The sequence below is a fragment of the Coturnix japonica genome, chromosome 5 (genome assembly GCF_054131305.1).
Source record: "Coturnix japonica strain WE chromosome 5, WE-NBRP24, whole genome shotgun sequence".
Taxonomy (NCBI): Eukaryota; Metazoa; Chordata; class Aves; order Galliformes; family Phasianidae; genus Coturnix; species Coturnix japonica.
The window spans coordinates 50,782,746-50,809,622 of record NC_140667.1 but is presented as its reverse complement, the minus strand read 5'-3'; the positions used below and the strand labels follow the sequence as shown (position 1 = coordinate 50,809,622).

The 26,877-nt window shown below is 43.7% G+C and overlaps 2 protein-coding genes and 1 long non-coding RNA gene across 20 annotated transcripts in view; 2 read left to right on the top strand and 1 right to left on the bottom strand.

Moving 5' to 3' along the window:
* LOC116653461 (uncharacterized) overlaps nt 1–26,108 on the top strand; it is a 29,999-nt gene extending 3,891 nt beyond the window's left edge. The window contains exon 2 of one of the 2 annotated variants that reach the window (XR_014946181.1): nt 25,989–26,108. Coding sequence is in view for 1 of the 2 variants with exons in the window: in XM_085547835.1 (XP_085403961.1) it covers nt 11,701–12,021 (321 nt within the window). In the remaining variant the exon portion in view is untranslated. Of the gene's footprint in view, nt 1–11,700; nt 12,355–25,988 lie in introns of those variants that run through there. The other variant, XM_085547835.1, reaches the window with a different exon arrangement.
* On the top strand, nt 450–3,319 carry LOC146760806 (uncharacterized). The gene is made up of 3 exons (XR_014946183.1): nt 450–584; nt 2,412–2,470; nt 2,908–3,319. It is a non-coding gene; the product is annotated as an uncharacterized LOC146760806 (long non-coding RNA).
* On the bottom strand, nt 3,019–22,586 carry WDR89 (WD repeat domain 89). 17 transcript variants are annotated; one of them, XM_085547833.1, is made up of 7 exons: nt 22,520–22,586; nt 22,323–22,411; nt 20,975–21,125; nt 20,196–20,256; nt 18,519–18,572; nt 18,239–18,399; nt 13,564–15,171 (listed from the first exon to the last, which is right to left on the bottom strand). In XM_085547833.1, the coding sequence occupies exon 7, from the start codon at nt 15,151–15,153 to the stop codon at nt 13,984–13,986; it is 1,170 nt and encodes a 389-aa protein (XP_085403959.1). In that variant the 5' UTR covers nt 15,154–15,171; nt 18,239–18,399; nt 18,519–18,572; nt 20,196–20,256; nt 20,975–21,125; nt 22,323–22,411; nt 22,520–22,586; the 3' UTR covers nt 13,564–13,983. The 17 variants fall into 17 exon arrangements, 16 of the variants coding, with proteins under 16 accessions (XP_085403959.1, XP_085403954.1, XP_085403950.1 ...); XM_085547828.1 differs by having other exon boundaries at nt 18,243–18,399; XM_085547824.1 differs by lacking the exon at nt 22,323–22,411 and having other exon boundaries at nt 18,243–18,399.
* Nucleotides 26,109–26,877: the final 769 nt, after the last annotated feature.

Here is a 26,877-nt window from a genome sequence, read left to right as displayed (position 1 = left end):
CTGCTTTCACTTATTCCCCAATTACCTTTTTTGTTCTTTTTCTGTTGTTGAATCCTTCCCCTCCCCCAGTTCTTGACTTGCCTTCTAGCCCCAGGCGCTCCTTTAGGCTCAGTTTTCCAAGCTTTTTGTTAACTTCCCTTCTCTGCCAGTTTCACTCTGCTGTGCTTCTGGCGGTGCAGTGTCTTCCTCACTGATGTCTCCAGCTGTCACTCCTTGGCCTCTGGAGGTTTGAGGTTCCAGAAATCCCTGCGTTCTGAGGGCACCGCCTGTGGGGCTGCCTCTGGGGGCTGAAAGCAAACGTGGAAATAGGGCAGCAGCCCATGTGCTTTGTTGTCCCCTGTACAACTGGGGTATGCCTGAATCCACAGCTCTCCTTCCATTTCTTCTTCCGTTTCTTTGCTTTTGGATCAAGCCTCCTCATCTCCTAATTTAAAGTCACTGAAGATGAGCACCCTCTGGTCTGGTCCAGCTTCCTACATCACCACGCTCCAAAAGGAACATAATGGATACAACAGCAGTGTGTGGTTGAGGTGTCCAACACTACTCCAAGTGCGTGAACTTTTGCTTCCCAAATCTCCAGCGAGGTACCTACCAGTTTCATTCCCAAACTGGGTCCTTCTTCATGGTTCTAAAATCAGGTGAATTGAGATTTCCAGAAAGTACAGAAGAACTGAAGACCGAGTAGGCCAAGGCAGAATAATTTAGTTATAAAAGAGAGCAAGAAAGTATTCCTGTTGCATCTTTCTCAACTCTGCCTTCTTTGTTCTATAGCACAGCTTTAACCTATTAGAAGCTTCTAAAGCTTTTAAATGATAGCAAATCAATCATACAATGGCTAGGAATGGAAGGGACCTTAAAGATCATCTCACTCTAAACTTGGGAAAAAATAAAGGTGTTCATTTATATTCTGCAGCTCAACTCAGCATTGTGGGGAATGTTTAACATCAGAGGGTTTGAAACCACTTAAATGCATTTAAAATATAAGTCCTAATGGGTTCCAAAGCTTGCAATACAAAGGTAGATAGATAGAGGAAGGAAGCGTAGAGGTGCCAGGGGCATCTCCATAGAGCTTTGGAACAAACTGTTGCAGGAGCAAAGATACTTTGAAAGAAATGGCTGAGTGCTGGTTACAGCTATAAACACAAATCCTCATGGGAGTCTGCTGCATCAGCAGGACTGCCCTCACGCTGAGCAAAACAAAGTCAAGAGTTTGGGAAGGAGCTGTGTGTTTCCCAGCCTTAAATTCTGAGAAAAATAATAGACAAAGGCATGGCAGGAGGAAGAATACTATAAATAAACTGCAGCAGAGGCAGGAATGGAGCAGGAGGATAAGCTTAGTTCACTGAGTGATGGATGTGGTAAAGACAGCTTAAGAGACTGCAATTAGTATAGGCCATAAAGTATGATTTCTCTGCGTGGAAAAATCAAGATCTGGAGCAACTTGGAGCAACACTAAACTGGAGATAAGATTACAGTGAAGGAAAGGGTCTTATTTCAAAAAGAAAGAAGGGAAGAAACAGGCAGGTAAGCAAAATCCTTTCTTTCCATACAAGAAAAAATGATTCTTTGGCTGTTTCCTGCCCTGGAGGTTGTCCTCCTCTGCATCCACTGTAAGCAAGGGAGAGCCATAAGCACTACGGTACAGACACAAGTCAGTGCTGCTGCCCACTCACTGGCTGGCAGATATTGCAGTAGGAGCATTACCTGGAGAGGAATCTATGAATACTGAAATAGGAAGGCTGGGAAAAGGAAAGTTATAAGAGCATTTTCTGTAGTCTAAATACATTGTCGAGGTTAAGCAAATAGAGTAATTTTACCACTGAGAAAATTACGTGAACAGGGAGAGATCTGCACAGGAATTACAGATGCCATATAAATGACAAGCAAGAAAGGAATCGTCTTCAAATGGGAATGGGAACAAGAGCTGAAACCGTAAAGCTGTGAATCCTAGAAAAATGCAGGAATTGATCAGATTGAAATAGAAAATAGCAGAGACCAGCTTAATATCCTGACTAAGCAGACAGCACAAAAATAGAGAACCAGAACAAGAATAAAAGTGGTTTTTCAGCAACTGCTGGAAGTTTAAAGACTTAGTTGAAAAACTGAGAATTTCTCACTTTAAATGAGCACATTGATAGAAGTGATTTCTTTGGAAACACTGACAATTTGTATTCAAGCCTCTGCTGCATGTGATGACAAAAAGAGACTAGAATGTTAAGGTTAGGAAAGAAATGGAGTTAAATGGGGAACATCACTGTACAATCCATCATACATCCTTATTCTCAACTGCGCATAATGAGGTACAGATTGTATTCAGAAAAAAGAATACAGAGAAGGCAAAGAAAAGAGATGGCCTGATGCAATTGCTATACAAGGAGGGGATTAATATACTGTAAATCTTGGACTTGCAGGAAGAAATGCTGGTATAGTTTGGCAGAGGTCTGTCAGTATCATTGATGGAGAAGAGATGGTGAATGAATGACTTTCACAATGGTTTTGTATTATTTGATCTCGAATTATCTGGCAAGGTGAAATACTACAAACTTCCACATCCCGTTACATTGGCAAAAGGTGTAAACAAGTTCAAAAATGAAAATGTGATGAAGGACACCCAGGAGATTAGATTGTCCTTGTGCTCAAACAGGATAGTGTAATTGCAACATACATTACATATACAAGGCATTAATGAGTTTGGAAGCTTATTTGGCACTAGATAAAAACGCAGCACGATGAGCTTTACAAATCTCTTACACAGAGAAGTCCAGACACCAGATTAAGAATAAGGCAACTCAGTAAATATAGAGGAATTTGAACAAGTATAAGATCTGTGACGTGTTAGGATAAGATTTGGCATATTAAATAATTAAGTGGCTACATTGACGTGTTATTCAATCCCTATATTTACAGGGTTTTCAACATTTTTCAGTGCCAGGGTCTCCAAAAGGATTTATATCGAGAAGGTATAACCAAGACTTGAATGAGAACAGATCAAAAATAGCATTGAGGTAAAACATCTACTGCTGATACGTATTGAATTTTATTTGATTTACAATACTCCACCTTCTTCTTTGTTGCCAAAACCAACAGTAGCTGTTGCTTATGCTGTTTGCCAGCATCTCCATCTGCATCTTTGGTTACTTGTCGCTTTCTTGCCGATAGCATTTGCAGCAGTCTGCCTTCATCTCTGAATTCCATTTTGGGGTGTTCATCTACATGAACCTCATACTTGTACCACATGGGTTTATTCAGAAGCTGGACCTTTCCTTACCTGATTATTCTTTTTGGAATGACTTCCATAAAGCACCCAGGAAAACAGTGAGTTTTGTCTCCAAGTTTGTTTCAGATCTTCGCCTGACCTCTTTTCTGCGCCTGGTAAGTGTTTGTGTATTTGGGTGCATGCAGATCTATTTGTAAGGCTTTCAATCAAAATTGCTCAAGTTCAATTTATACAAATGCTACATTTAACAATTTTTTTCGCTGGGGCTTAAATGTCCCAGTTGTCTTATTAGTGCTGTGACACGTCTGCTCATATGAGGCACATCCACTGCACATCTCAATAAAAGTAAACATCCTGTGTTTCTCAGCCTTCTCTAAACCCCAGCAGATGGCTGCTACTTTTACACACTGCGCTCAATAGAATGGCTCACGTTTCCCTTGCAAGAGTCTTATTTCTGGAATCCAAACCCAGTGTAATTCTTGCAGTTTGGAACACAGATGAAGGCACAGATCAGTGGAGCCGCATCAGTCCCACATGCCGACTCCTCGTAGCTCAGATCCGCTCGCTTTTCAGAATGGATGTACAGGGGAACATACCTGGTATTTCTGATCCATCCAAAGATACAGGATGACCAGTAATGGCTTCCACATGTATGCCCTTGATCGCCAAACCTGAAGGTCCCTTGTGCTATACATCTGTCAGAACCTTTCATGTTCTTTGTGGGTTTCTTTTCCCCAGAGAGTAAGTGTTTTTTGGAGATAGAGGATATTCTTAGAATGACTGGATTTCACCTTAATGCTCAGAGCCAGTCCCTGCTCAGGATACTGTCAGAATCTATGGGAGATACCGTGCATTTTTGCTCCCTTACCTAACGCTCAGCAGACATATGCCACAGGCGTGTGGCTTAGCCTGATCTTGCAGCAGCGCTACACTGATGTTATCTGTTCTTACCCCCATCCAGGAATCAAGGGCACTTCAGTGCCTGTGTGAATTAGCAGCAGTGCCAGCTTGAGACTTTACCCTGCATGCGCAAAGGGGGTGTGCTCTTCTGGACCTTACAGACTATTTCTATTATTGCCTGGAAGATTTTCGGTGAGCTACACAACTGTTATGTAGTGTCTGTAGGCCCTAAAATTATGCCATTTGTTTAGGTATGTTTATGGCAGGCTTAACTCTGGAGAATTAAGGTCTTTACACTTTTCCTCCAAATACACTGTCGTTTGCATTGTATCACTTCATGCTTAGCCAACCTGTCCTTCAGCTCACTGTCTGATCGCTTCTCAGTGACCCCAAAGGCAAGAACTGTGAAACCAGAGACATGAAAGGTTTCTCACCAGAATTCTGGTCGTGGCGATGGCACTTCTGATATAACTCCCAATAGTGGTAACATCCTCTTGGAGCAGTTTTTCTGTTGATCAACATGTCAGACTGGTTTAAGCTGAGACTCTTCAGTCAGCCTTGCAATGTTTCCTGGAAGAGAGGATCCCTGGGTGGTTAATATCCATTTTCCCATTAATGGGACTAAGTGTCATTGACTGGTGTACACAGACAAAGGGTTTCTTGAAAGGGATGTGTTGGCTTTTCGTTTTGCTTTGTTTGACAAGAAGTTCTGCTCAGAAAAATCAACGCTACACAAAAAAAGCAGCCTATCAGCATTTCCCAGTACATATAGCAGAGATTCCATTTGCTTTACCTACACACACATCCTGCCCTCGGAAAGATGGGGACTGAGATCAGATGAACGATAAAAGTTGATTCACTCTTCTGCCTTTTCAATAAATGATGGTTTATGCACAAGTGTGCTTGGGTAAATACATCAGTAATGTTACCAGAGGTCACGAGGCATCAAAATCTGTTATTCCTTACATAGAAACCTGCATTCAAGTGTGACCCAAGCCAGTAGATAATACATGATTTCTACAGATATTTGTTACATTGAGGAGGAAAAGGCCATTTAGAGCCTTACAAATTTCAAGTGAGAGAGAAACTTTGTATGAAAATGCTCATTATAACCAGAGCTTCGTACACATGCTGTGAGAAGCCCATATAAACACACACAACCTCTCACCCTTTTACTCCATATTCATACACAGATCCTACAATCTATATATCACCTACATCCAGCTCCTTTTCTCTCCCCAGTTAATTTCTAAGTACTGTGCACGCTTTACACTATGCTGAAATCTGTTCTAGCCGGTCAGGCTATGCTGCTGCTACAAAGGATGAAAGCAAGGTCAAGCTAATCAAGCCCAAGAGGATAGCAACCCATGTGGCTATTAAAGAAGGTTACATAGGCTCAGAGTTGTCAGGAGAGACATACAAACAGCTCCTCACGAGTGTAAATAAGGCAGATTCAAACGTGTTTAATTGTGCATGCCTGTCTCAAAATCTGGCTCATCCTTATTCTTTCCATTTCTCACTCAGGGTCATCAGTGCCTGAAAACACTGATACACCAAGGAAGCCAATTCCCTGTGGGAGCATGACTGTGCTCCACACACAGAAATTTCCCCTTCTGTCACTTGGCGGAGTTCAGTATGTGACTTGCTAATTCAAAATATAAACAGAGAGGAACCAGGGCCAATAGTTGAAGAGCTGCAAGCAGAATTCTCAGTCCTTCCCAGTAAGTGAGTGATACCTCCCTTCTGGAACGATTATCCATTTCTCTGTTGTTGGGGTTTTTTTTAGCTTAACCAGAACTGCTTCTTTGGAACTTAGGAGGAAATGGGAGAAGTGCCATCCTGAAACACACGTTTCAGCCTGAAAAAACAAAGCACTCAATGTCTGCAGTGCATGGTATATAATTTAACAGGCAAGTTTCTCTCATCCTATAGTTCTTTTGTTCCCATGAATTGCTTATTTCCTTTCTTACCCTCTATCATTTTCTCCCATAACTTTGTTGTTCTTTAACACCTCTTAATTATAGTATGAAATACATAAGCATGCATTTAAATATATCTCAGTTCCTGCTGCTCTCATCCTGGTTACAACTGCAATTTAAAAACCTTGCACATATTTAAGCACCAGTCATCGAGCTTCTAAGGAGGAAAAAACTTTCCTTTATGCCTCTGCAAGTTTTTCCTTCACTTCCATGTGTCGGGGTGCACGAGGCCTGCTGCAGCTCTGCAGGCTTTGCCTGAAAATGGACAAGAAAATAAAACCTCCCTGTTAAACAAACGGAAAATACACTAAGAGTACAGACTGATGTCTTCTGAAAGCCCAACTTAGGACACTGCCTTTCCTTTGGTTCTTCATCGAACCTGGTGAGCGTTGACTCCCTCCCAGCATGGCAGTGAACTTCAGCAGGAGGCAGTAATGATGTCTTAGCAGCGTATCTTCTTTCCCCTCCTGCAGCAAGATTGGGACTCGATTGGGGGTTGGACTCGATGATCTCTGGAGGTCCCTTCTAACCCCTGTGATTCTGTGATTCATTTCAGAGCCAAGCTTGGAAAGCTCAGGCCAGCATTTACATGTTAAGGGAGCTGGTTTCATTCTATAGGCGTTTGAATTTGAAGTTCAGAGTTAGTATTTCAAATTAAGGAAAGCTGATAATTTATGGTAATACAGAGGGCATGATGCCTTTAATAGAATTATTAAGCTGAATTAATGAGTGATTTTGTTTTTCAGTAGGGAGAAAGAAAAGGGAGTAGAATGCCATGAAAGTCAGTACTCCTATCCACAGAACTAACAAACCAGTTCTCCTGATATTTTTCAGTGAAATAATGTTGAGAAGAAAACAGAGAATTTATCAGGGTTGAACCTCAATGCTGCAGTAAATGAGCAGCTCTCAGCAGTTGGCCATCCTGAGTCTATTGGTGTATATTCAGATGTAATGTCTTACAGACAGATGGGACTCTGATGGACCAGAGATGGTTGCAGTCCTTCCATGCTCTTTATGAGCTTATTTTCCTGAAGCCTTCCCATACACACAGGAGCTATCGAACGTGCCAACTGCTATCAACTGTACCATTCGGTGGGTGCTAGAACTTGCCATCTGCCCGCTCCAGAATCTCAGCTCTGAAAGCAAAGCTTCCATTGCAACACAAAGAGAAAACTCTCTCTGTGCAGCTGTTGGAGGACTGACACAGGCTGCCCAGAGAGGTTCTGGAGTCTCCTCCTTGGAGACCTAAAGCCACCCAGACATGGGCCTGGCCTGCTCCGGGTCTCGCTGCTGGAGAAAGGGGTTGGACAAGCTGGACCTACGTTTGTCCACAGCTTAGAAGCTCAAGAAGGCTCATTTTGGCAGATATTTTACTTATTTTGGCAAACAAAAGATGGAACAAAATAAAATAAATGCCCCAAGGCCCTTTAAGAATATTAGTACATAAACAGTAATCAAGCTCAGTAATGCGATCAAGAGCTATTGTGAAAGCTATTATCTATTAATCACAGTTTAGTCACTCAAGGTTGATTTCAGAGCAACTTTCTGCCAACATCCCAAACCAGCTACACTTCATCCTAGCTGAAGTTGCCTTCAAATGGCTTTCTAGATTAGGCTTTGGTAATTCAGGCTGCAGATTACAATACATTAACAGCCCCTTTAACAGCCATAGCAGATCCTACCTGGAAACTGAGACTGAGGAAATAAAAGCACAAGTTCTTGGTTCTGAAATAGTCAGAAGCATTTTACCTTTTTGCTTCTGGAACGGAGACAGACGTTCTAATTGACATGTCTGGTCATCGGGAGCAGCCAAATTCAGGAACTCCAAGAACACCATAAGAGAACAACAGTGATTTCCCCACATCCAGTTGGCTGGCAGCAAAGAGGAGCAATCCCAAGAGTGCCCAGCACAGACCAAAACCAGCATGAAGCGTTTCTGTTCCCAATTCTACAAAAGTCCTTTGTCACTTTGGGAAAGTTCCTTTAACATCGTTTCATGTCACACTCGTTCCCTCTGAAAGCAGCTGCTAGAGAAAGTTCTACAGGCTGGAGTCAGACTTGGACTAGATTAATGCACGATGCTGAGCCTACCAGCACACCAAAGTAAGTAGTCATGTTGCAAGGCAACTAACACTTGGATTTATTCCAGGTAATATTGGGGATGGGGTGCAGCCCAAATGGTAGAGGAAAAAGGACAGAAAACTGTTGTATCATTTAGTCTGGTAAGGGATACAACTCATTTCTCAAAAAATAACAAAGTCCAGTCTTATTCCAGTGCCTTGGAAACACTGGGGAAAACATCAGCATACAAATGTGTACTCCAAGTGTTTAGGCAGTGCTGAATTGAGACGTGTATCAGGCTGAGTTAACCAGAGACAGGGGGACATTCAGAAATCATCAGTCCTAGATGAAAAGTGCATTAGGTCGTTCTCTTTTACATGGCTACTTCCTAAGTGTCCCCTTCACAAAGCACACTTACTTAACAGTGGGTTCATGGTAAAAGGGAAGCAGTTAACAGCACCAGCACCACTTCCTTTGCAAGGGTTCCCCCAGCAGCGCAGCCACCCCATGCAGCACCGGTACAGCTGGCAGTGTGCACTGAGAAACATCTTCAGCCTCCCCATAGTAAAGACATTGAATGACTGCAGCTACTTAAGACCTGCCCTGGTTTCTAAGGAAGATTTTAAGGGCACTGTCAGCGGCTTTAGTGCATTAAATACAACAGCAGTAATCTGCCAGTAACCAAACAGAGCTGGCAGGAAAGCACCATGGGTTTGTCAGACTTCAGTGAAATGAAGCACTTGTTCTGCCATCTCTGTTCCTTACCAAATCACAGCAGCACTCCAGCACAGCCTTCACACATCTCATGTTGTTAACCCAACTGTGCGTGGCAATAAGAGCCACTGCTGTTCATAAAACACTCAGAAACACAGCAAGCAAATAGAGTTCAGCAGTGGTCAGAAGGCAACAGCCTTTACACACCCCATCAGCTCTGACTTCAGCCTCCTCTTCTGCATCCATTCCATTCCTCAGGCTCCATAGAACAGTATTTGAGTTGGAAGGGACCTTTAAAGGTCATCAAGTCCAGCTCCCATCTAATGAAGATGAGCAGGAACTTGCTATTCACCTTCCACTCTTTGGCTCTTCAACAACAAGCTACAAATAAAAACCCATCAGGATTGCTTCAGCTTCACCCCCAGCAAGGAGCCTTCATGTAACTTTGCCTTGGGGCTACTTGGGTCACAGCCTGGAGCCCCTGTCTCTGAAGAGGTTTCTCCCACTTGCATCCAACCCAACCCACAGTGCAAGGTGAGCACGTAGGAACATGGCTCTGAAGGCAGCTAGCAGCACTACTGACACAGGGAAGAGTTCCTGGGGGAAAGTAAAGATAAATGCCATTTCATATCGCTCCCTATAAGCTGGGATTCTATTCATAATGGTTCTCAAGAACGTTCTGCTCATGAAATGCACAGTAATGAAACCATCTTGGCAAAAGGAGAACACATACATACTAAATGCTGCATTTGTCACACACCTAATTTGAGTTCTAAGGGCCTGAAGTTTTAATTTTAAGCAACTCTGTAGCATACCTTGAAAAGGGAGGGGGGTTATTTTTAGTCATACTGGAGATAATGGAAAAAAACCTCAAATCCTGTCTAAAATCTGGGAAAAAATAAGCGTTCAATGTCAGAACACCATTTCCTTCCAGAACGTTACCAATGGTTTATTATTCCAAGTGTATATTTAGAATATTCCACTTTCATAGTTGCTTTAATATCAACCACGTTCAAACATTTCTGATCGCTGACTGATCGCCTCCATAAGCAAATCCCAGGCTCCCACACCTGTTCCATTACACCGAGTGCTCGGAGCATCCTTCCCATGTGTGCACACACACACGTGGACCCTTGGCACGTTTCTTAGGCACACACAGTGCTCTACATGGAGAACACGTGGCCCAAGATGTCATCAGAGCACAGCCCTGCTTTTAGAGCACTCAATAACGTCCCTGCAGCAGGTGATTAACAATGCAAGTTTAAAACTGTGTGTTTCATGTTCCTTTGGTGCTGAGCAGCTCTTGTGCCATGAGTTGGAAACCAAACACCAATAATGGTTCTCCCTGTTCTCCGTTATATGTCACCTACGTGATTCTTCTTCATCCCCCCCATACTTTGGATGGACCAACTGAACGTTCTGGTTTGTACCCACATTAGGTAACGCTGTCAGCTTTCTTCTCTGAGGTTTTGTTGGAGGTATCAGGAACAGGCAGAGGACAAGGAACAGCTGCGTGGTGGCTCAGCTGTCCAGGCAGCGTGGAAAAGGCGTTAAGAACTTCGGGGGGGGGGGTTATATTTTGCAAACAAAAGGAAGCTCATTTCCTTTGTTAGCTCAGCAGAGCCTTAGGTGCAAAATCACACCTGGAGCTCACAAGATACCTTTACTTATGTCTGAATCTACCAAATTTCTCCATAGAGATATCTGAAAAACGTTTGATTTTTCCTATACAAAATACGACAGAGCTTTTCTGAACTGCTTCATCAAGCAAAGTCTGGATAGAACAGTCAAACTGCCCTTCGTATTGCAGCAGCAGTTAACCCTCCCCATGCTGACTGCCACTGAAATAAAGCCAGTGATCAGCAAGTGAGCTTTGCATATTGCACACACCTGCAAGGAACCACAGGTACTTACACTGTACCTCATCTCAATGCAGCCCTGGGACATTGCAACAGCTTAGGAAATAAATGGGCACAAATTTGTGCTCATACTGCGTCCCTTTATCACCTCCATACTTTCTACTTCCCACTGTTCCTCCTGATCCCTCATTTCTCAGTCCCAAGTCAACACAGTTCACCAAGTTTGTTGTTACAGTGAAGCCCTGAGGCTTCCTTCAACTCCATCCCACTAATTGCTGTTAGAGAACACTGGTTAAGGTACGGTCACTTCCAGGCATCTTACCTGCTACTTGTGTGTGTGTTCAGGTGGTTTGAATCTGAATCTGAAACAGCGAACACCACCATGCGTCACACTCCTAAGAGCTCAGCTCCTCTGATAATTAACAGTTCCTGGATTAAAAACATCAAGGAAATTGAACTGTGGTTCTGCATTTGTGCTTCAGCTTTAGTTTGGTGTACTTCTCAGTACTGATCACACCAGGTGTACTGCTCACAATGCAGCAGTCCTCTGGTGATGGACTGAAATTGTGGTTGGGGTTTTTGTTTGTTTCTTGTGACATTTAATAAATACTTCACCTCCTCAACTGATTTAAATCAGCACAGAGAACTACCCTGAATTCCACCTGAGCATTTCTCACTACCTGTTCTGAGTTCCTATAGCACAAGGCTGCTCCAACACCACCCTTAGGGGATTTTTTTAGCAGCATCAAATCTTGATTCCAAACATGAGAGGGTAAGATTGATATAAGGCCACAGATGGAGCCCTGCACAGCCTGAGCTGATGGGAGGCGCCCCATCCCCAGCAGGGTACAAGAACTGGGTTGTCCTTAAGGTCCATTCCAACCCAACCCATTCTATGGTTCCATAAGACTGACAGGTCCCTCCCAGCTGGTTGTCGCCACACTCATTGTCTCCTTTTTCCATGTCTCAGGACACCCAGTGGTGCCTGCACAGTAGAGGCTGCAGTAGTGGCTCAGCCCGTGTCTCTCCTCACTGCCACAAGTTAAGGAAGAAAACCTGTGAGCAGACAGCTCCTGCCTCTCCTGCACGCTTCACTGCTGAATTGTTCATCCCACAGACAAACAGGAACTGGCTTTTATGCTTGAAGGGTGTTTATATTTTGCATAATTTAGTGACGGCCCTATCCTGCTTCCATCGAGCTCAAAAGCAGAAGCAAGCTGTTACATTTGCGTCAAAGGGTCTGACTCCTGAGCCCAGGAGCCTCACAGACAGCCCTGACCAAAGGGTGTGAGGGGGGTCCACCTGCCTGTCTCCATCAGTGTAATAAGGAGCAGCCCCTGGGCCTGCACCAGGGCAGGAATGCTCACAGAGAAAAGGGATGGGATTCACCCCACTCCAGAGACACAGATATCAATGCATTGCTACCTCCGCTCACCTGCCCTCACCTTGTATCGGCTTTATTTAGATTGGTCAAATAATTCCTGCTGCTCCCCCAAAGCAGGGGGAAATCATACAGGGACTGAAACACCCCACTGGGTATGGGATCCATCTTTGAAGACAGGCAGAGGGAGCAGCCCAGGCACAGAGGGCAGCAGCATGTGCTGGATTTAACCTGCAGAGAAAAGGGAAAGAAACAAAGGGGAAGATTAGGAAAGCATTGGGTAGTAGTTTGTTATGGATCGGGACAATACAGAAACAACAGATACAGGCTGCACAGTTCACACACTGGTACCACAACTCCCATCTCTGCTGCTTTAGCGTGGAGATAGTTGGCAAAGCACACACAGGGTATCTCCTAACAGACACTTTATAAAGAAAGCGGAGGCAACCAAAAGCTCCCTCACTGCATTTCCATAAAGCACACCCACCATTTATTCAAGAAAGTATCAGCCAACAAGCTTAATTCACTGAGCACACTGAGATATGAGAAGGGTAAAGTGAACTCAGCCCAATGGCCTGACATGGCCAGAGGGCTCCGAACCTTTTGGTCACAGAACTCAGCTCCATGGTCCCAAGCAAAGAGTCGAGACCTGAGAGGACAAGAGAGCTGAAAGGGCACCTTGCAACTTGTTTGAATGGGAGTCACTTCCAGAGATGATGAAGGCACCTTCAGCACAGCCATAACCACAACTTGAGGTACCCTCTGCATTTCAGAAACCAGTTTCTAGACTCTGAGCTGAATGTGTAAACCTGACACTCCTAACTTGTTTTGAAAGAATTACCAACATGAAAAGCCTCTGAATTCTTTTGCCAGCTGTTCTATAACATCACGATCCTTAAACACTCTTTTGCTGCTTCCAGTTGTAGCTCACATATGTTAAGTACAGTGTAATTACCAACCGATATTTGACTGCAATGGTACTCCGAAGGCTGGAGGTAATTGCGTGTGCAGAGCCAGATGCACAGATTGGAGTCTGCCAGCGGAGCAGAGTAAGCATAAAAATTCAACCGTTTCAGAACGGGGCAATTTTTGCAGCACTTAATCGCTGTCTGATGGAACAGTAAAACAAAGCAATCATCGAGAGATGTCTGCACATCAGCGCTTCTCTTAACAGACTTCACAAAACTTCACAGAATAGATTTTCTTCAAGCCTTTCACACTGGCCTGTTACTCAGTAACCACGTCCTCAGAAGACAGTTCTAACACCTCTCAGTCAAAAAACCAGCTGTGCAGAGCAGTGCGTTCCCATTTGGTTGAATACATTCATATCTTTGCTATAATAAAACATGACTCCATCAAGTGCTGCTTTACGAGCTCGTTATAAACCAGCAATATGACAATGCAAAAAGAGCACTTCTTTGCTGTTTCATTATGAAGTAATTCCCTCAAGCATTAAGAAGCGACATAAAATCTTTTAATATATTGAGCAATTTCATTAAGTTCTCTGTAAAGAAAGAAAAACACAGCTTGAAATACAAAAGCTTTTAAAACACGCCAGGGAATTTCACTGGGAAACTAACAAATTACGCAAGGCGCGGGCCTGTATGATGCATTAAAACCATGGCTGAGACATTAAACAACCATACAAAGTATCTTTATAGAAAATGATGGCAGATATTTGCTCACTGGTTCATGAGGAATACATTTACTCTGTTCAGATTAATATTAGCAACTGATGGAAGTTCCCAAACAGAATTCATGTATTGCAGCTCTTTCCACAGGACACCTCCAAAGAAAGCAGCAGCCAAGTATTGCCTGGAAGGATAAATCAGGCTGGAGAACTCTATATTGCAGGTTCCCATTCCCAGCATTTTATTTTTTCCTGCTTTTGAGGGAGCTGTTGTGAACTCTCACTCTCTTCTGCACAGAAGAAGGAACCTTCATTGACATTTTCTTTGCCAGGGAGTGTTCCACAGCTCCGGGCCTCCATAACAACAGCTGGGCATCCTCTCCTCCCGTCAACAGCGACTCCTCCGCCGGGTTCCAGCAGAAAGAGCGAACAGTGGCTGAGTGTCCCCCTGGAAGGGTTCCCACCAGGCTGAGCCCTGCAGCACTGCAGCTTAACAGGTGAATGTCTCCTGTTGCCGTTCCTCCGATCAGAAAGAGCCTGTCTGCCTTTTCATGGTACGTGCCTCCCACCAGGTAATTTAAGCTGCCATTTTCAATGCAGACTGAGTCTCTGGCATCCAGAACACGCAATAGCATTATTGGTTCTTCGGTATCTAACTGAGCAAGGTCCCACCAACAAAATCCCTCGTCGTGGGTTGTGCAGTAGATCTGTTCATAACCTTTCCCAGACCAGCCAATAAAACTTACTGATGAATCTGAATTACAGGTTGATATCAGAGCATCATCTTCATTATCCTTGTTAATGTCAAACACATTAACCAAGCCATCGGTTGACCCAGAAACAACCAAACTGGGTTTGACAGGATGAAAACAAATCTTAGTGACATCATCGTTGTGACTTTCAGAGTACACTCCCAATGGTTCCCTAGTTGTGCTGGCACAGTCTGTGCTGCCTCTCGCATCCCAAAACACCAGGAATGTATCCGTTTCTACTTTTTCAGTTCCAGCACAGATCACGAGATCACTGCAATTGATATCGAAACTGATGAACACGTTGGAAGGATAGCCGCTAAATACCTGCACAGCTTTCTGAGCTGCTAAACGAACATCCCAACATTTTACCGTGCCATCACTGCATGCAGAAAACACCAAGCTGTCACACGCATGCGCAAATCTGACGCCACTCAGTGTCCCAGGGCAGCTACTGTACTCCTGCAGGAAGCTCAGTGTTTCTCTGTTATAGACTCTAATTGATTTATTGGAACACGAAACTGCCACAAAGCGGCTGCCTTCAGACTGAGCAGGTCCAGAGACATCTACATCCAGCAGGTAAGCAGGTTCCTCGCTTAACACGGAGCGCTTTGCTATGCGCAGACTGGCAAACTGCTCCTCGATCTTCTCAACTGCAGACATCTCAAAGCTGTCAGGAGTCTGTAATAAATAAAATATGAGGTTTAATTATAAAAGCCTGAAATAACATTAGCTTTAAATACGTAGATACGAGAAGGTTTCCTGCACAGAGCTTATGCATGAAATCCGTCACCCTTTAGTCCTGCCTACCATTTTATGTACAGAAACAGAACCACCCAGAGCTTCCCCAGCAAAGGAGTTCAATCTCCGATTGTAAGCACTGCATCATATAATCCCCTCAGAGGATTAAACAGGCTGCTTGCGAAGCTGTGAAAGTCGTTTAGCTACATTTGCTTTATTGTTTTGTCGTTGCTGGTTTTGTTTCTTTTCTAAGTAAATATTAATGCAATGCTCATAGAATCACAAGGTTGGAAAGGGCCTATAAGATCATCTAGCCCAACCGTCCTCCCTTTACCATACCTACAGTTCTCCCTGTGTGACCTTGGCAGGGGGGTTGGACTCGATTTCTGGAGGTCCCTTCCAACCCCTACAATTCTGTGACCACAACTTGGGAGAATGAGGCACCTCCAGCACTGTCAACAGTTCTCCTAAGAACCAAAGGCTTCCTTGAGGCTCCTAAAAAATAAACAGCCCTGGCTCTTATTGCAACCTTTGTTTCTGATTTGTCTCTGGCATTATTGAATTATTCTATAAACCCACAGTATTTCAGTGACACTCGAGGATCTTTAAATGTAAAGGAGATGTTTACCATCAAAATCAATGGGTGGTTTCCATCGGTTCATGAACTTAGATCATTTTTCAACAAATAAAGCATAGCTGGGATATAGAAAGAAAGCATAATCATCCACATGGGTGATTTCTCTCCCAATTAGGCCCTACTAGACTTCTGTGCTATAAAGTGAATTTTGGGGGGAATCACCAGCAGTTCCCGCAGGGTCAGCTCTCCTGTTCTCACTCTTACGGATGTTTCAGTTAAGGCAGAAAAGGGTAAAGCAGCACTCCAAAAATCAACTTATTTCCTTAAGGAGGCCAGTGCCCAGCCCCAGTAACCACGAGCATGGAAGGATTCTTTCTGGAAATATCCAAAGAGAAACCAAAGAAAAATCAGGCAGGCACAGAACACAAGCAAATACCGTCATGCCTTCCCAGCTGTCCCATCCATTTTTTTCCTCCTAATTCTTCAGGCTGGATTTTGGGATGGGGACGAAATGAGCAAAGGGCTGCAGGCTCGTTGGTTTGGGCTCCTTATTTTAATGCTTCGCAGGAGGCCAGCAGCAAAGGAAAAGTTGCCGTGACAAAAGTGCTTTCTGCTTGTTGTTGGGAGCCTCAAGGCCCTGCCTTCCCCGCTCTGTTTGGTACATACAGATACTAAACGCACCACGTGATAAACAAGCAAATTCTTTAAAAACAGCTTAAGGAGACACACTCCTACAAGCTTAATTCCCAAGTCACAAATAATCTCAGCTATCCAACCTGGTAATATCCTGACAACGAGGTCCCAGGTTAACCTACATCAAAGCAACCTTTCACAACACATCTACCAGTAACTTTTGCCATGAAACGCAGACATCCTGTGGAAACTCCTTTCCCCTCCAAAGAGAAGAATTTCAACATGTTTTCTGGCGCTGCGCACAGCCCTACCCACACAGCCTGCTTCTTATGTACTCAAACGGAACAAGATTTTAGCACAACCAACATAAAAGGAGGCGGTTGTTGAGCGCTGCTTGCTCAGCTGCACACAAGGCTAAGGCCCAATTTTAGCCAGGTTTCTTGAACTTGATTTCTGAAATCACCAGCTGTGAAAAGCCAGAAACTGCAAAAACAGGCTTCATTCAGATTTAATAATACTCTCTGGGAAGCAAAAGAAGCCCAAACGATACAGGTGGAGCTGTTTTACACTAGCAGGGAACACTCTGCCTATTTTCTGGATAGATGTGCAGCATACAGCCTTCACTTCTAGCTCCCAGCAGCAGCCAAGGAGCTGCAACACTGCATGTGATGGCAGAAGGGTTTTTGCTGAACTCTCAGTAATATGCCTGTCCCAGTAAGACCGTCTTCGGGCTATTATGAAATGGTGATTGAAGGTTATATAAACAATTTGTGCTCGAGCGTCAGGGTGTAGCTGCCAGCCCTTCCTTTTCAGGAGGGGAAGTCACTGTTGTACTTTGATGGGAAAGTTTAAATGGCAAGAATAAGATCTGTGTTAAATTTATGGGACAAATAGGAAACAATGGTCTTCCAAACACAATAGAAGATCACTAAGCATTGGATCGCTGCCACCTCGAAAGCTTATGCTGCTCTGTGCTGCAGAACTGAAGCGCTTTTAGTTTGGCACTCTCCATTCTTTATGATACGCATTCGTTAATAGAACTCAGGTTTTTCCCCTATTCCAGCTCACAGTAGCCCAAGGTTTGGAACTACATAAAGCAGTCTCAACATGGACTAGCACTAACTGTGGAGGTTGGTGGCCCTGCCTGTGGCTGGGGGCTTGGAGCTCAATGATCCTTGAGGTCCCTTCCAACCCAAGCCATTCTGTGATTTACTCTATGAACACAGACAAAACGAGGAACTTGTAAGAGAAAAGAAACGTGTAATAAAAATGAGAACGACCTGCAGATTTGGCAATCCTCTGTGCTGAGGTCAAATACCAAAAATAGCAAAGGATCTGAACAGCAGCAGATGAAATCTTGTGCTGTTCTTTCCCACTACAAACAATGCAAACAGACCCTCCCTTTATTTTCATGATTATCAGCGGTTCAAGTACAAATTAAGAACAAACCTGAAGCTCTGGATAGCGGAAAGCAGTTCACGCATGCAGCATCACATGTGCTCAGCACTTGAAAACAAAGCAGTGTTGGCTGAGGAGAGCATATCAGTGCACTGCACTTCAGTGATGCAAAACGCCTTTGGAGACCTCTCCTCATTGGCACCACTTCACAAGAGAAGATGGATCTGCCAAATGATCTAAGAGCTGAGGGGAAGCACAGCAATCCCGTCAGGCACACAGTATTCCCACGTGATAAGCACTCCCCTACTTGGTTCTGTCACTGTACTGAAGCAATAAAACGAGGGGTTTTTCCAGCATTCCCATAAAGGCATTTTTAAGGCAGAGATAACAGCATCTCACCTACCATGCAGGAAGGGAATACCACGCACCAGAGGCTGAGCTAAAGCGCAAAGATGAGATGGGAACTGCCAAGAGAATTATTTCATGCTTTTAAACTGCTGCGTCTTGTTTCCAAACAAAGCACAGCAAGAAAAAAGCTCCTCGTCTCCTCAATTTGGCATCTGTAGCACAGAGAAAAATACATTGAGAAAGCAGAGGGGAGGGAAAGAAAGATAACAGCGCTGCCACAACAAATTCTACGAAGAGAACAAAATCAAGCAAACAGAGATAATGAACTTACTGCATTCCATTAAATGAATTTAATCCTACCAGCACGGAAATGGCCTCAGCAGCACTGATTAGAGGAAAAAGTACGAATCAAGGAGAGAACAAAGGGAAACAATCACAGGAGGTTGTACGTAATTGTGAAAATGCTCACATCATTAATTTTAGCTTCAGATCTAAATCAAAATTATTAAAATACGACGCTCGGTAGCGGAGCTTCCTTCCCCACAACGAGTCTCAAACCTTCTTTCAAACGGATTTGAGGGCCCTTCTTGTTTTTAATCTCTGCTCATCCACTGCCACACTCGTGACAGACCTACAGAGTGAGGGGCAGCCAGTTAAGTCCTCTGCCACCTAAATACAACTCAGCCATGAAAGCTGGGTGTGACAGAGCGCTGATTCCAAAGGTTTCCTAGCAGGGATCTCGCCAGGTTGACGCTGTAATTACACCCACGTGCAGATGTGGTCCAGCATAAAAGAGCGCACAGTAACTCGAGGATACAAGGTACTCTGTTTTGCTCTTATGGCTGCTCCCAAAAGAAGCTGAGAAGCTACAGCAGATGCATTCCTGCCTCATAAAGGCAGGAGATTGCACAGGGAAAGTTAAATTACAGACAGACATACTGGGGAATGGCTGCTGGGAAACCTGTCCTAGCATGACCCTCAGCTTCCAACAGCCTGCAATGCCACCACAGCCAGCCCAACACAAGCCATGAGAATCGAAGTCTCAGCCTTCTGCATCTGTGCTTATCTCAGACCATAGAAGAGTCGTTTCCTTTCTCTTATGAGCAGGTCCCATTTCAGACACCACATCGACCTTGACTTTTGTAGCTGCAGATGCAGAACAGGAGAGAAAGAACTAATCAGTCTGTCAATTACACAGGACCAGCAGCTGCTGGAAATCAGATGTGTAGGTTACAATACCCCACTAGGTGCAGTACTAACTTTGCCTCCATTCACACTTCCACAGTACAGCTGTTACAACCTACGAGCTGATATCAAAGCTCTCTCTGAACCTGCCTCCTCACTAAGAGCATTTTCTTTTGTGAGGAGGAGCAAGGTGTTTGGCTTGGCACTGGGGCTACACAGAGATGGGCAGCTCACTGATAAGGAAGGCAGAAATGGAAGCTATTTATCTGAGTGGGAGGCTGGACTTGAACCAGATGCCGGCCTACAAACACTGTCCAGCCCTAATAACAGCCAAGCAGCCAGGAAGCTGCAACATTCACTCTTTAGTTTCTTAATCTGAACATGTGTTCTACTGGATCAAATTAAGAGGCAGAGGGATACTGCAATCTGAGGTGAGAAAGAGCATCAAGGTCCCTTCAAGCCTGGGATCACAACACAAGACTAACAGCAATGACCCGCAGTGCCATTTTAAATCAAACCAAAGCACCACACAAATGGGCAACCCCCACAATCCAGCCTACAGAGGAAGGCAAAGAGGAAGAATTACTTACGCAGCCACATGAATAATTCAGCGGCCCTGAAATAAGAGCATTTACTTCCTTTGAATTACAGACTGCTACTCGGTACCAACATACCCATATAAAAAAAAAAATGGAAATGCAGAGACTCTTCCCACAGACTGGTAAATTTTGCTGAAATTCTTCCAAGGGATTTATTTCTACATCACAGAGGAAGTCTGGGAAACTTCAGCCTAAACTTAGCAGCAATCATAATAAAAGGATACAAAGACACTTAGCTACAGCAGGAAAAATAGCTCCTGCCATCACACGCTGGTGCCAAAATACCTATAATGAGATGAAATGTTTTATTTACCAGGAGATTTCAGAAGGTCTTTCACAACAGTAAATTAACTTAAGCGCCCTCATTCTTCAAAACACGAGGCTATTACGTTTTCAGGACACTTTTCTTCACAATCCAAGCTCAACTCAGTGCTGCGGTTCACACCTCCACTAGGAATGCTGCTGGGAAGCTGATAAGATGATGTTCTCTGTTATGCCCAGACGGGGCAGCTGGATCTTCCAAAGAACATTCCTGTGCCTGACCACTCCTGACACTGCACCAACATCCCCAGTTCCAGAAACATTGTGCAAGGAAAACAACTGCAAAACCCAAGCAGGGTAAACGGCATTGCTGGCTTCTCCTCATTTGCTCCCCAGGAACGTACAAGTTCCTGAGCTATCCCCACCAACCCCTGTTTGATATTTAGCTAATCCAGAACATCAAGATAATTTGTCAGAGCCTCTCCAGTATCAAAGCAATGGTGGAAACCGGAGATCCCTGTGTGCCCGTGGCAGCTCACAGACGATCAGTTTCCAAAACACGGTCTTTGTGCAGGACAGCTGGCAGGCTCTGCTGAACCATTACCATGCCCTAAGCTCACTTTTCAATGCTTCACAGCAGACAAAAGGCAAAAGAAGCCATCTGAGCGACCTCAGGAGGATGAAAAGGATGAAATAAGAGTTTTAGACTTACGTGCACTCTATCCTGATGAAGAGAATTTACCTTTCAGCTCCATAAAAGATGCTGAGGCACCAAATCCACCTGCACTGTAGACGTGTGAGGTGTCCTCTTCAGCTCTTTGTTTTCAGGAGCCTTTAAACGCTGCTCACACTTGACCCAGACACAATGCTCCTGTACTGGCACCACCAATGCACTACACAGATACAAAAAGGGAAAAAATGATTTTTTTTAACACAAAAATACACATTGATTCTGCACCACAATGCACTGAAAGTTCACATCCAACTGCTCTAACACTATGAGAGAGATTTACGATTCAGCTATAAGAAGCAGAATCGAGGAAGGGAAGGACAGAAGAAGTACTTAAGCATTAATACTCTATCACTTTCTGTGCTCCAAAACAAGACAAGTAGAAAAAAATAAGGCAAAACTCTCCTGCATTTTAATAACGCTGCTCTCCAGCCCTGTTTGCTCTCAGTGCTTCGGTCAATCCAAATTTCACAGGATCACAGCAGGCTGCCAGAGGGATTTCATTGCTGAAGCCAATCTCCTGATAACGAAAGCCATAACGCAGCCCAGAGGATGGGTTAGATGAGCTGGGGAATTGACTGTTTATTTTACAAGACGTAGCTGGGATGTTTTGCCTTGTATAGCTTGGCAGAGATGGTGACCGGGAGGGCACACAATTACTATCTGCTAATACATCAAAGGAATAAATGCAGGGGAAGGAGGAGGCTGCTCAAGAACAATACGGGCACGATAATTTAAGACTATAAACTGACCATTTAAAAAAAGAACTGGAGCAGAAATTACAATCAAGTTTAACTGTCAAAACAGTTCCCAATCGGAACAAAAGCTCTGATTCACTTTATCACAGTGAGTTGAAGCTACAGGCAAAGGACAGAACGTGTCGTTTCTCACTCTGCCCACTTGATGTCACTAATGACCAGCAGTCAGATGCTGAACCGACCTGCACACAGGTCTGACACACAACAGGAAGACTCCAAGAAGAAATCAGTACAGATCAGCAAGTTTTTAAAGGAAAAATTAATGTGAAATGGTTAAAACAGGCAGCTGCTGAGCTGGTATTTGCTTCCTTCCACCACTTTGGAATAGCTTAACCAAACAAGGCAGTATTTGCCCAGTAAATTAAACCCCTTTTCTTAGTGTTATAGATCGACTAGTTTTGGGTTTTCTGGTGGTTCTGAAGCGTTTTGCCAGAACTCCCAGCAAAACAGCAGCTAAGTTAAAAAATGCCTCATATAGGAACAGCTCATCCAAACTACTGAAGTTTAACGTGAAGATTCCAGCATCAGCCATCTGTAACTCCATAAACAACCTCGAATATACAACGCAATGATTCTCCCTCCTCCCTGGGCTCAATGCTCACCTCTGCTCCAACAACAACGTGCCAGGGTTTGCAAGGCCCGGCACAGCACAAAGATACCGACCAGCTCGCGGAGCCCAGATAATATACACCTATAGGAGACAACCAACTTGGAATCACACCGTTATACCCGATTTAATTCCCTAAAACAACCCGGCTCTTTGCTTTTAACCCCTGCCCGGACACCCCACGCCGCTCACCTCAGAGCCCTCCCCTGCCGCCCCATTGGCTGCTCAGGCCGGCCGCCATTTTACCTCCTCGGCGGCCAGGGAGGAAGTGACACATAGGAAGAGGTGCGGCCTAGTCCCATTGCCATGGCAATGCATCCTTTGTACCAGTTCAAATTAGATTTGTGGTCATCCCCTCCCCCTATAAATAAGTAATATTTAAGTAATGATATTCCCAACCCCACAGATTATTGTTATGGCAAGATAAAGGAGCTTTATCTAAACCCAAAAACATGACCACGTCACGTGGCTAATTAACACAGAACACCATCAAAACCCATACAGACCACATGAAACACTCCTGCACTTTAACAGCCTTAATGGCAGGTAAAGCAAGTAGAACTTCAGCCAGCAGCTGGTTCAAAGTCCTGACATTTCAGCTCCTTCCCACTCATGTGGGCAATTCTCCATGCTCCAAGTACTGTCCTTATCATCATTAAGCACACGGCAACACTACACTATTCTAATGAGTAAACAATGCCTGTCTGTGTGATCATTCTGCAGTACCAAGATGGTCAACTCCTATTTCACAGATAGGCTGCTGATTTGCTTAGACTGCATCTTAATGACAGCTTGCTAAATAATGTATGAGAACTAAATTTAAGTTATTTGCATTTGTGAGGAGTGACAGGCACACACAGCTCCCAGAAGCCAAGCAGGTATCCCAGAGGACAGACCCTTTCACCAGCTGCCATGAAGAAACACCCTCATTGATTTATTTTCCTTTATGATTTTTAGAAGCTTCTTATCCCTGAAATAAGAAAGCACTGATAACAACAAAAGGCAGACAATGACAGGCTGAGGGAGTTGGGTTTGTTCAGCCTGGAGAAGAGAAGGTTGCGGGGTGACCTCATTGCAGCCTTTCAATACCTGAAGGGAACTTACACCCAGGAGGGGAGTAAACTCTTCGAAAGGGCTGACAATAGCAGGACATGGGGAAATGGTTTTAAGTTAAAGGAGGGAAGATTTAGGTTGGATGTTAGGGGGAAGTTCTTCACTAGGAGAGTGGTTAGGCCCTGGAACAGGCTGCCCAGGGAGGTTGTGGATGCCCCGTCCTTGGAGGTGTTCAAGGCCAGGTTGGACGGGGCCCTGGGCAACCTGATCTAGTAAAGGTGTATGTTTGGTGGCCCTGCCAGGCAGGGGGGTTGGAACTACATGATCCTTGAGGTCCCTTCCAACCCGGGTCATTCTGTGATTCTGTAATAAAAGCACAAAGACCCAAATGACCAGCTCAGTGTTTTTGCAGTAAGTGCCTTCCATAAGTCTGTCACCCAGCACTACAAGCACTGCTTAGATTAACAAGTCTTTTCTGAATGCTTCAAAATCAAAGCTCTGTTTACATTGAAGAAAACACTGAATTTAATACAATAAGGCTGTATTGTAATTTTCGAAATACAATGTTAAACTGTCAGATAAAAAATATTTTTCATCTGAGTTTCCCAGGGTGGTTAGTATTGTCACAAGTTCAACAAATACCTTCTGTTCATTGTTCACATAGTGAAAACAGCTGCAAGATCAACTGGAATGACACAGTTCTGCAGCCACAGATTTGGCATTCAGTACTACCAGACAAATTCGGGCCTATTAACAAAAAGTACAGTTTTTATGATGGTACACCAATGCTGCTGAGTCACAACATGTGCTTGCTGGACTCCTCCTTCCTCACACAGCAAAGTTAAATTAGAAAAGGGAGAGAGAATAAAAACCCCCTTGTTTTTAGAGTCATTTTATGTCTAGCATTCAAAGTAGAGAAATATCTATATCCAGATGAACTAACTTTTTCCATAAATGACACTGGCGAGGCTTGATAACAATATGACCATTGCTTGTTGCAGTTTTAACTCACACTACTCGGACAAGACCTGTCAAATTAGTGGTATGCAAACTACTTAACTATTTAATTTATCTGATGTACAGTGAAAGCTTTTTAGCCACCTATGCCAACTTCCAAAGTATAGCTGCAGTGAATCTGCATATGTATGAAGTGTTACATACCTGGGACCGATGAATATAGCTCCATCCACAGATTTCCTGCAGCTGAAGAACCAGAAGGTAAAGGGATTTTCCTGGGGTTGATTTAAAATGTCTTTAAAAATTACATCTCGTTGGATTGTTTCAGTTTGCAGTTCTTGTCTGTTTGCAAGGGCATGCAGATCACTTCTCCATAGCACTTTTGACACTTTACATCTGCAGAACTTGAAAGAAAATGTAAAATAAGGCAAATCTGTTGTCAATGTGATTATCAAGCTCCCAGATTACTGAAACTAATTATATACAACAATAGAGGATGGTTTGATTGCAAAGTCAAGATGCTTAATAAAGACACTGAGTTTAGCTCAGTGCTACAAGCTGTTGACTTCACAGAAACTACACTCAATTTCTGCATCCCATAGTAAGAGCTCTATCCCTCACCTTTCTCTGCATGAACTCTTTGTTAGTAACACTGCTACTTATCATGATCCGAGACTTCTGGTCTCATCACCAGCTCAAATATAGTACCCATCGACTTATTTGGCAATTTAATCACAGAGTGTTTAATCACAGAATGGCCTGGGTTGAAAAGGACCACAGTGATCATCTGGGTTCAACCCCCAGCTGTGTGCAGGGTCACCAACCAGCAGCCCAGGCTGCCCAGAGCCACATCCAGCCTGGCCTTGAATGCCTGCAGGGATGGGGCATCCACAGCCTCCTTGGGCAGCCTGTTCCAGTGCATCACCACCCTCTGGGTGAAAAACTCAGCCATTTGACAGGAAAAAAATATATCTTTCTTTAATTTACAGTTCCAACATCTGTAACTGATCCACCGCAGTCCACAGCCATAATCATTAAGCAGTCAGTAACCATTACAGCATGAATAATGTTGTAAAGAGCAAATTACCAAAAGTGAATGATCAAAGTCCATGCTAACTATAGGGAAAGCACAAGTAACTGGCTTTGTAAAGCTCAGTTCAAAAATCCGTGCAGGTTAGTAGAAATCTGGGTCATTCTGTTCTGAAATTTAATCATCCTGTGCAAGGCAAGTATGATTACATCCCTTTGCTTAACAGCAGGAGATTAGCGATTGCAAAGTAGCACTTCATAAAGGCATTTTTGTTGGCAGTCTTCCCAAGGCAGCTGTGGACTTGATTAGCCACTAGGATTAAATTTTCTACAGCAGGAATTCTCCAAATACAGCTACTAGAATACCACAGGAGATAAACACAATGAATTAAATAATGCAGTGATAATACAATGAAATTGGGTCTCTAACTCAGTACCCCAGGCCTGCAGAGATACAGCTGTCAGTTCAGTATTATTTGTTCAAGATGGGCAGGTAGAAAGAGCTCCAACCACATCTTACTGTTGCAGTTTAAGGATTATGGCAGTTTTAACTTATGCTATCAGTTAACCTATATCAGATGTTTAAGCTACTGTAAATCCCTTCTGAAATTATTTTATTCAGGAGGAAGACCAACAACTTGTAAGTCATTTTAATGGAATCAAGGGACTAAAGCTTTGCTTCACTAACAAGGTAAGTGTTTTTAATAGACCTTCTTCCCATGACCCCATCCCCAACAACCACAACCAGTCACAAATATCAGTAGAACAATTAATTAAAATTGCCCATGAGGTGAGATTTAGTTGTGTTGGTTGAGGTTTTCACAATGTATTTTCTTTATTTGGGTGATCTTGGGATCACAGCAATACAAACTAAAGTGTTTGAAATTGGTATTCTGCAATTGGACTCATTTACTAAGGAAGTAGCGCTCATGCAAACACGCTGCCTACACGCCCTCTATAAAAAGCTGCTGATATTCAAACAGTCTATTAAAAAAAAAACAGCCACAGTCAGCCAATTTTCAAAGCATTTCTGGGAGATGATTTACTGAAAGGTGGGCGGCCCAACAGGATCCAAACTCACAACACTGAGTTCTCTAAGGATTCTGACTTCAAATAAAATCATCTACCTCATTAAGCTCAAACTGCTGCGTAAGTACCCATCAAATACCCATCAGAAACCCAAACTTGAACTGTTTCAGAGTTCGTGAAGCTTTTCCTTCCAGCCCACAACATGCACTGCTTACAAGCAAAGCAAATCCAGCCACCACAATAAGAGCATCTTACCAAATTCATTCAGTGGGCAACTAGGAGAAAGAAAATTAAGGAACTGTAACTTCAGTCTCTGCATGCAATTCCATCAGTAACTTTAATATATGAGACTCAACAGCACCAACGTTAAGACATTCAAATATTTCTTCACTCTTTTTCCTGGACTTTTGCATCTAAAACAACACCTTAAAAGGCAGCACTGTTCTAACAGTGCTTGCTACGTGACAACCTGATGTCAGTTG